A 10416-nucleotide genomic window follows, 5' to 3' on the forward strand; every position below is an offset into this window, starting at 1 on the left:
ATTTAATTTTTAATGTTCAGAACATGTTACTGAGGCCTGTGATTACAGATTTTTTAAAAAAATGAAAATATAGTGTAATGTAATATGTTAACAACAATTCAAAAAAAACCTAAATAAAATAAAATAATATAATATTAACAATAATAAAAGTAATAATACTACTGCTACCAGAAATTGCTAGCTGGTATGTATCAAGAGAGGAAGGGCATGGGCCCCACAGAGACTGCTTATGCACAGTGGTCAAAATTTGGCACTGCGCCCACTGCTCACTGAACAAACTATAGGACAGTTTATTGTCATTGCCTTGCAACTTGTGCCCTGGTTTAGACTTTTGAATTGCATAATAACAGTCTTTAACAGACTGCAGTAAAACAGCAGTCTCAGAGTGATGACTCAGCAACAACCTGCAGTCAAACAAGGTCAAAACTCATGTGTTTCTGATGCATTTTAACTAAGAAGGCATGAGCAACAACATGGAAAAAAGTCTCCTGCAGACCTACCAACAGTGAGTTTAGGTTTTCTTCTCTGCCAGTTAGTCGATCTTGTAGAGGCCAAACTTATATTTGCTCTGTGTGGCAACATTAACCCTGTAACCTTAAGCGCAGCTACATGACCTGAAATAGTCTATCAAACAGGCTTCACTACTTTTAACACCAGAAGGAATAACGTTTGCTATTCTCATTTTATTGCAGTGAGACTGGAGGTATAAAGATAATATATTAAGACCGGTTTTGCACGTTATAGACCTTCATTAAGGAGGCGTCACAGCCACTTCCAGTCAGCCATGTCGGGTGGGAACATTAAAGACTTTGATAAAATCACGTCTTTTCTGGGCGACTACGGCTTCTTTCAACTACTAATAATCGGTGTGCTCAGTTTAAGCGCAATTACATGCGGGTACGCGGGAACGATAGTGGTCTTTGTTTCTGATACACCCCAGCACCACTGCAAAGTGTCCACCAACTCCACGCGTAACGGCACAGATGTGGAGGTTCCTCTACGCGAGTGGAGCAGCTGGATCGGACCGGACAGCTGTTCCCGGTACAAACTGGACGGAAACTGGACGGAGACAGCGGGACCCAGCAATGACACGGAGCCATGTCTGGATGGATGGGTCTTCAGCACTGAGATATACACCAACACCATCGTGTCTGAGGTATTAGAGGGTGGAGACTGAGGAACACTTTTCGCATTTCTCAGAGACTATTTGGACCAGAGCTTCCAAGTTGTATACAGTGAACTTACATTTGTCTGCTAACCAGTCATAGGCCTACTATTTAAAGATGACTGCATATGATATATAGTTCACAATATTTTTTGAACGGAAGAAATCATAGACAAAGGGGCAGTTGCAACACCTTAAAAATGCAGTGGATTTGATTAATTCAGCCCACTTGTGTTTTTTGTTTTGTGTTAGTACGGATAGTTGCCTATTCTAAAAAAAATGCATTGTTGAACACTAATATTGATGTATTTTTTTATTGATATGATTATACTGAGCAAAAATGTAATTGTTTGCTCTCATTTTCACAGGTTTAGTTTAAATGTCTAGGATTTATTTATGCACCATATAGATACATTTCTCTCCAAATTTGTTGCACATTTGTTAAAAATCAATTTTAGTGAGCATTTCTCCTTTTCCGGGATAATCCATCCACCTGACCAATGTTATGAATATTACAAAAGTGGCCATGGCATGGTCATGATAAAAGGTCACTCTAAAATGTCCACACAACGCCCCAATGTGAAAACGCATAATTGCATCAGCTGTTGGGATTGTCGGTCTCATAAGATCGCATAAGTAGGCGTGACTACTGCAGTCATTTGACCCAGATATGAGTGCCAACTGTACATTTTCCAATTCCAATAAAAAGCCGGTTGTTAGTTGGTGTTAGTGGGAATGAGGCTTGAGTGTTCTTAGCATGTAAAAAAAAAGAAATTGAGGAATTACTATACAAAAGCAAACAGACAAAAAAATATATTTACAGACAATGAGAAAACTTAATGTGAAAGAAATGGTGAAAACACATGACTCGGTTTATGTATTTGAAAAGGAGTGAGAAGAAGTACAAACTATTACTGTAGCATGTGTCTAATTTGAGGAATAAGACTTGCTGAATGTTCCAACCATCCCCAGTCTCCCCTACATTTAAAGAATAATTATGACAAAATAATTGAATAATTTCTCCATTGTCTTATATGTTATCAGCTCTCTGATCAGTTGAGAAGTGGAAGGAGCTTTTTCTACAATTCTTTTAACTGGGTTAAAAACATGTTGCGATTACATAAGCTATTTTCATACCGGCTGTGGCTTTCTGAAAGCTGAAGGTCAAGTGAAACTTTTGACTAATTATATGTAACTCCAGTGTCTCTGAAATGTGTCTTGCAGTCACCTGAATGATCTTTTTCTCTCTTGTTAATTACAGTGGGGTCTGGTGTGTGAAAGTGCATGGAAGGTACCTTTTTCCACCTCCTTGTTCTTTGTAGGGACCCTGATCGGATCCTGTGTTTGTGGTCAACTGTCAGATCGGTAAGTCTGTGTTGATGATTTATGACAAAAGACACTTTAACAAAATGAGGGCTGCGCGAGCAAGAGGGAGAAGTATAAATATGAAGAAAAACAACCTGACGAACCTACTGAAACTGGAAAATCTGCTCTTTCAGGATGAGCTTTAGGAACAAAGTTGTTTTAAAATGCTTTTCAAAATGTGTGTCAAAATGGATCACGAAATGTGTTTCAAAAACACGGTTTATCAGGAAGAGAAGTATGATATACAGTATGATGTGAATCTCAGGAAGATGTTCAAAATATGCTTGTTGCACTCAAATATTGATGTCATTGCTTCCTTCCTTTTCAGTAATAATTATTTTTCATTAGGTTAATTCTGAGGGTTCTCAACAGTTTAATTATCACAAGCCCATTTACACTGCCTGTTCAAGACAGTCGTTTTGCACCACTATGCTTCCTTGTTGTTCTGTGTAAAAGGTACAACCTCATGAGGGGGGGACAGAGCTGTCTCCGCCTTGAGCCAGCAATAAAGGTAGTAACAATGCCGCATCAGGGTCTGTGTAAAAGGAACAGCTGGCAGGATGAGACCATGGGCTCTATGATTAAAAGCAGCTAGGCAGCTGGCTAACTAAAAGTAGATGAACAGCAGCCAGAAATGACGGCAAATTGGAAAAACAATGACGTTCGGGAGCTCCAGTGGATAACATCAGTCGCCACATTAAAACGACGCTAAATAGTTGTTACTGACATGTTACGTCATCGTTATTGTTTATAAAGAGCTGCCCCACATATTTTATATGTCACACTAGAGGACAACACTCTTAAACGCCTCATCCATCATAACTCTTATGATTCCATGATGCCTGCATGTTGTCTAAAATCACACGCTGGGGCAACATGATGACACTGTTGTTTGGTTATTAATGCAAAAACAGCATAAAGAAGGGACTTAGTAGCAGCCTTACGTCATGATCTTTGTGTAAAAAGGGCTACAGATTATTAAATACATGAATACTTCATAGCAAACAAGGCTGGAAATGTTCAGATGTGTCGTTAAAAAAGTACTTAGTTTGTTGCAGCAAACCAGACTGAATTGTCCTGACGCATCACAAAAAAATCCCCATAGTTGTCGTTTATTAGTCTCAAATTGTGATCTGCTGCTGCTTGGCAGCTTTGTCACTGTGTTGTCACACCATCCACCATCCCCTCCTCCTCCTGATGGAAAGCTCATCTCGTATGTAATCTGATCTACGTCACTTTAGAAACGTAGATATGGTGCATATGAAATATACAAATCTAACACATCCGTGGTTTCCAAAAATCTATGTGTTATGTTAATTGTTATTCTTGGAACTGGACTGTAAATGTAGTAAAGTAAATTGTACTTAAAGGAAGTGCATGACAGCTGAAATTGTCTTTAATTTCCATGCAACAAGATGTTAAAATGAAATACAATTGAAAGCCAAAAGTTTCAAGCTGATTGCAATTTATATAATACTCTCAGTTCATTGACTGATAACTGAGATAACTGAGCCCACTGTAATGTCCTCAGTGATGTGGTTGTGTTTACTCACAGCTCGTATATGCTCTGTTCATTTCATGTCTCTGTGCATTGTCTCGCAGGTTCGGCAGAAAGCTGGTGTTTTTTTTCACCATGGCATTACAAACAGTCACTACCTTGATCCAGGCCACCTCTGTCAGTTGGGTCATGTTCTGTGTCATCAACTGTCTGAGAGGACTTGGCCAGATATCCAATTACATTACGTCACTCGTACTGGGTGAGACAGCACATGCACTTCTATCGGTTTTAAAAAGAGTTCCTGCCTCTATCTCTTCCCCAGGATCTTCCTGTGTCACAGTGTAGCTTACTTGTGTAGTTTTCCCATGAGGCGAGCTGTAGAAGGTCGCCGACTTGTGATCAGGCTGTTGAAGGGAGCAATGAACTCAGTATAGCTTCAGATAGTTTTTGTGTTAAGTTAATATCATATACCTTCATGTTGTCTCTCATTTTAATGCCATGCTCCTGATCCTCTACTTGGTCAGGGTCTGAGATCCTTGGCCCGAAGGCCAGGGTGAGTTACGCTGTGCTGGGCCACTGCTTAGGTTTTGGCATCGGATATGCCTTGCTGCCGCTCTTGGGCTACCTCATACGAGGCTGGAGGATGCTGCTGGTTACTTCTGCCATCCCCGGCCTCCTGCTTTTTCCAGCCTGGTGGTAAGTCTCATGAATATTGGCATACAAATTAGGGGTCAACCAATATTGGTTTTTCAGGGCCAAACCGATACTGATTATTAGTAGTTAATAACTGAGACCGATAACCGATATGCATTTACAATAAAAATGAAAATCTCTGTCAATACTTAGAATTTGGAATATAACAAACTCTAACGCAAAACTTTGTTTAAATGCCTTTAGCAAATGTTAAATCAAAACTGAAATTTTCAACATTTTATACAGCAAGTTCCCAGAAACTTTTATATAAAGCTTCTTTGTACTTTTTTATTTATTAATTTTAGCGTTGATCATTAAAATAGAACGCTAAACAGAATATCAGCAAAATGCCAAATATCAGCCCTGATAGATCACCAGGCTGATAATCTGTCAACCCCTAATAAAAATATCAGTGTTTAGTATATCCTATGTCAGAACTATTGTTTAAATTCACCTTATACCTGTTTCTAGATGTGCTGTGTCTCACTATATTTCAGTGGTAACTTCAAAAGATGAATGAACTTCTGTGTCTCCATCTCTGTTCAGGGTGATTCCAGAGTCTCCCCGTTGGCTTTTGCAGAAAGGTCGGGTGAAGGAGGCTGAGCTTGTCATACGCACTGCTGCAAAATGGAACAGAGTCCCCGCTCCTGAGATTATATTCAGGTCAAACGAATGTTCTGAGGTAAAGGTATTTATTCCAGTTTCCCTCCTCATGCTGTGGAAGCTATAGAGCGCCCCAGGGATGACGTTTTTCTGTAGGCCAACTTAGTTATGGCTTGGTTTCCTTGTCAAAAAGCCTATGGGATTTTGCCATTGGATTTTTTGTTTGTTGCAGAAAATAAACTCTGTGGTCAACAAAGATTTATGTTACGTCCACGTTTTGTTCATTGGGATAATCTTCATAAATGAACACCATTTTTAGGATATCTGAGGCCTAAATGCAATCACCAGAGGTACAAAGCTAATGGCTATAATCGAACTAAACCACGGTCGCATGACTTACATCACTACTGCAATGAGGCTGTAAAGTCATGTTCTGCATCATTTTGTTTTTGTTTCTTATGTGTGGCTTTTTAAAGTCACACATAAGCTTCAAAATTCACAAATGGGTACTGATGTAATTTATGTCATAGAATAAAGTATAAGAGTATGTTAAGCTTGTGTTAACCACAGAAGTTATTTCAAGCATCTAACCAAAGACCCATTCAAAAAAACCATTTACTTTCAGACGAGGAAACTGGAGTTGCTGTAATGCTAACTTAATTCTGGGTTTTATGAATTTCAAATGGGGCACTCTGTTTTGTACCAGTATAAAATACAGCCCAAACCTTGACAAGCATGTGTGTGGTTTGACTGCTTTTTTATGTCTAATTCAGAAAAATGAAAGCGAAGAGGAGCATACGTATACTTACCTGGACCTGATACGCACCCCTAACATCAGGAATATCACAATTCTGGGTGTTTTCATATGGTAACATGTCTTCTTTTCTCTGTTTGTAACATTTGTGAATATGGTAGCACATGCACTTTATTCTACACTAAAGAAGTTTCCTATTGTCATATGTTTGACAAATAAGTGCTTATGGCTCTGATTCCACACTGCTGCCCATAACTTGAAAAAGATAAATAAATATGAAATGCAGTCATGCAGGGTATATGGCAAACAATGCAATTTAGGAAAGATACTACAGAAGATCAGTTACAGGTATGGTGTTTTTGATTAGAGTTTTGAAATCTTATTTTATTAATACATTAATTATATTTTACACCATTTTTTAAAAAATATAAATTCATAATTTCACTTTTAGAAGTTTGTCTTCAAGGTCCAGTTTGGATTCGGGGCATCTATGGAATATACATTCAGAACTATGTTTTCATCAACTGAAACAAAATATTTTATGATTTCGTTACCTTAGAATGAGCCATTTATATCTACCTACAGAGCGGGTCCTCTTTAATGTAGTCTGCCATGTTGCTTCTTACAGTAATCCTGAACAGAAAAAAACAAACACTGGCTCTAGAGAGGGTCATTTACATTTACATGTTAGCCATTACACGCTTGTCACACAGAAGAAGTTTCAGTTCTGCAACCTCACTGCAAGATGCCACTAAATGCTACTCACTGGACCTTTAACCCTAAAAATTACTTTACTACATAATTAAATACAAATTTAAACTGTAGCTTCTGCAAAGCAACTTGAATATATTGTCAGCTTGAGCTCAAGCACTATATGACACCGTCATGTATCATTTAAAGGAGTGGTAAGTGACATTCAGAGCATTAATAAGCCAGCAAACCACTATTTGTGATGTAAAATTATAATGGATTAATGGATTCCTGAGTAGAGAATGAATTTACGCAAACTCTGTGTGTTGTTATCCGAGCTTTTCTCTATTTTGTTGTGGTTAGTGAATTTGATTTCCTGTGAGTGTATCTCAAGGCCAACTAATCGCTGCCACTCTGCTGCACTCTGCTCATACGGCAGCTACTGCTTATATCAGAACATCGACGTTATGGAAGCGTAGCGCTCACTGTTCAGGTTCCCCCCAGATTTATAACGGCAGTTTTATACAGAGACCGCGCGATAGGGCCTCATCAAGTCCCCACTTTATACCGCCCCTGCATTTTTACTCAGAACCATATGATGGCGGCATCATTCTGCTTTAGTGTGTGATTACACACTTTCATCGCAGCATCCCACAATTAAAAGAGGCATGACAGGCGTGACATGTTACACAACAGTGTCAGCCGCTAGTGTAATACAGTACATAATATATGCGTGGGCAGTTCTTTATAAACAATAACAAAGGTATAACATGTCAGTGTTAGCCTGTTAGCCTACTATCTCCACTCCCAGCTCAGAGACAAGACCACTCTGTCCCCCCTCTCCGCGATTGGACAAAATATACAGAACAGCGAGGTGGCATAATGGCGTGATATTCCTGCCTTGAACAGGCAGTGTAAATGCAGATGTTAGCTCTGTCAGCACTGTTGCTCTTTGTGTCACATAGAGCTCCTTTAAACACTTTATCTTCAGTCTTCATCCAGTCCTACATTTGTATTTCTGCAGGTTGGCTGCCACCGTGGTCTTCTATGGTCTCAGTCTCAATACCAGTAACCTGAATGGAAATGTCTACCTCAACTGCTTCATTTCAGCAGCCATTGATATTATGGCGTATTTAGCCACTTCAGTGCTGGTTAATCGCGTATCACGACCCATACTCCTCTTCTCCATGCTGATGTTCTGTGGAATCATGCTTCTGGTTATCAAGCTGGTTCCTGAAGGTCTGTATACTCAATACTGACTGAATCTGGCATCTCTGAAAGGACTAGAAGACGCTCTGCATGTGTAAAATGGTCTAATAATTCTGTTTGTTTTTCTCAGACATGCACGTCATGTTCCAGGTGTTAGCCTTGGTTGGAAAGACTGGTGTGTCTGCTGCTTACTGCCTCGTCTTTGTGTTTTTTACTGAGCTGATCCCCACTGTGGTCAGGAGCATGGGCTTAGGAATCGCCTCCACAGCTGCACGCATCGGCTCTATCGTTTCTCCCTATGTGATCTACATGGGCAAGTTTTTTTGTTCTTTCTGTTGTACTAGCTGTATCAAAGTACACTGCTGAAACTTAAACAGAGAGAGAGAGAGAGAGTAGAATATCTAACTGTAGATGATATTTATACACTTGAGTGAACATGCTTTCCTTTGAAGGGATACTTTAGAAAGTTCGCATTGCACCTTCACAAGGTTTAGGGACTCACAGCAGACTTTCAGACTCAACACACCAATTAGTCACACTGTGTTACCTTGAATTTTTGAAGACAACTTATTTTTTTCTTGCATCCCTCCACAGTGAACAAAGAATCAAGAAAATTCTTGATGCATTTGAATTAAAGGGGCTGCATTTGACTAAAGTGACTAAAGAAAAAAACATATAAAATTATTAGTTTACAAACTCTCACACACTAATGTAAATGCCTTTCATTCTGTTTGCAGGCAAATACAGCAAAATCCTGCCATATATTGTTTTTGGCGTAGTCAGCATCATGGCTGCTGCTGTTAGCATACTGCTGCCGGACACCAGAAACAGAAAACTTCCTGATCTTATAAACGAGGCCAGACCCATCAGAGGGTATGTGTGTCTGTGAATGTGTCAATAATTATTAACAGTAACAAACATAACTACCAGAAAGCTGTTCTGTTAAACAAACATGTATTCACAATGGATCAAACATGTTATAGAGCAAACTATATGACAGATGTATCTCTTAGTTTGTGATTATGTGCATTGTAATATAGTTCTCTCTCTGGCTCTTTGTATCTTATAGCTGCTGCTGTCCAAAGGAAACTGCTACACTTTAGTCAGATACTGAAGGCTGTAAATAAATGAGCAAGAGTGCCCCCTGCTGAAAGAAAATCACAGCAAGAGATGAGTGATCACAGACAAAAGCCTGGTAACAGCCCTCACAAATAAGTTTATGGTTTTTTTTAACGATGTTTGGAAGAAGAAGACAACCACGTGTTTCATCCCAAGCCTGTAATGCTCAGGAAAGCAAAGGGCTGAAACACGTTCCTAAAAGTACTATTTATTGACTAACAAACAGATTGACAAAAAAAAATAAAGGAAAACGAAATATACACAATAGTAGCAATTCATCAACGTATAATTGAATCCTGTTATTTCTAACCCCTCTCCTAACCAAAAGCAAAATTTAAATTAACTCCTTACCAACACGCCCCTCAAACAATATTAGTCCCAAACAAGGTTAATCTCTAACAACTTTCTCTATACTGTCATCTCACACAGACAACATGTAATGTTACACATTACTACAGTAACAACATGTAACTGTAGTATGCCTAACTGTAGGTCAACATATACAAAAAAGGAGCACTACAACCATGTGCCCATTTCAAAAAATAATAAATTGATAAATGCATAAATAATAATAATGATATAAACAAATGTGATCTCAGACTGTTTTCTTCTGTATACTAACATTAAGCACTCTGGCGCCCATGTTTCAGCATATTCTGCATCATTATTTTTCAGTTTGAGAGCAGTCTTTTCCAACTTAATAATTTCTATTACTTCAGTGATCCATTCTTTTTGAGTGGGTGCATTTAAGGCTATCCAGTTTTTCAAGATTACCGTCTTTTGTCAACATGGGCATAATACATAATACACACGGTTAGCTTGGCAAGATTCTCCATAACTTTATCATCTTGTTCATTTAGCTGAAACTATGAGCACCAATGAAGAAGTAATACCTGCAGAGTGAATAAGACAGATGCAAAAAAAGAGGCTCATATAAAAAATTTCATTGTAATTCCATCTTTACTGAGTAACACTTTTATGTGAAAGGAATTGAAGCCTGTCCCATAAAGACACCTGTCCCAAATAAAAACCTTTGCAGTGCAGTGGTTTAAGCAAATAATAGCCTGCGGTGTTAATTGAAGTTTTACGGTAACTTAATAGATTCATTTGACCACACTTGATTGTGTCAGTGACTTTCGATTCTCTAAATTATTATGCTGATGGTGAATGATGTTTATACTGCGTTCTTATATATATTTATGCTGTTTATGTTCCGAATGGTTTCCATCTGTTGTCCTTCAGTGTAAAGCACTTTGAATTGTACGTGTACTGAAATGTTCTTGGCCTAAATAAACAAAATGCCATAATCCCGTTCACTCG

General features: G+C 38.6%; 1 protein-coding gene across 1 annotated transcript; it reads left to right on the forward strand.

Annotated features, from left to right (window-relative positions):
* The first annotated feature begins 784 nt into the window (after positions 1–784).
* LOC121951892 (solute carrier family 22 member 21-like) lies at positions 785–10052 on the forward strand. Its single transcript, XM_042498379.1, has 10 exons — positions 785–1156; positions 2427–2530; positions 4133–4287; positions 4553–4724; positions 5268–5409; positions 6098–6192; positions 7793–8007; positions 8108–8290; positions 8715–8850; positions 9047–10052. Exons 1-10 carry the CDS (start codon positions 785–787, stop codon positions 9078–9080), a joined length of 1608 nt encoding a protein of 535 aa, XP_042354313.1. The 3' UTR covers positions 9081–10052.
* Positions 10053–10416: the final 364 nt, after the last annotated feature.

Source organism: Plectropomus leopardus, chromosome 12 (genome assembly GCF_008729295.1).
Source record: "Plectropomus leopardus isolate mb chromosome 12, YSFRI_Pleo_2.0, whole genome shotgun sequence".
NCBI classification, from domain to species: Eukaryota; Metazoa; Chordata; class Actinopteri; order Perciformes; family Serranidae; genus Plectropomus; species Plectropomus leopardus.

Excerpts from the sequence above, each read along its gene's own strand:
- LOC121951892 (XM_042498379.1), top strand. The coding sequence starts at position 785 with ATGTCGGGTGGGAACATTAAAGACTTTGATAAAATCACGTCTTTTCTG. Across the intron at positions 1,157-2,426 it reads CCAACACCATCGTGTCTGAG|TGGGGTCTGGTGTGTGAAAG; the intron begins GTATTAGAGGGT and ends TGTTAATTACAG. Across the intron at positions 8,851-9,046 it reads GAGGCCAGACCCATCAGAGG|CTGCTGCTGTCCAAAGGAAA; the intron begins GTATGTGTGTCT and ends TGTATCTTATAG.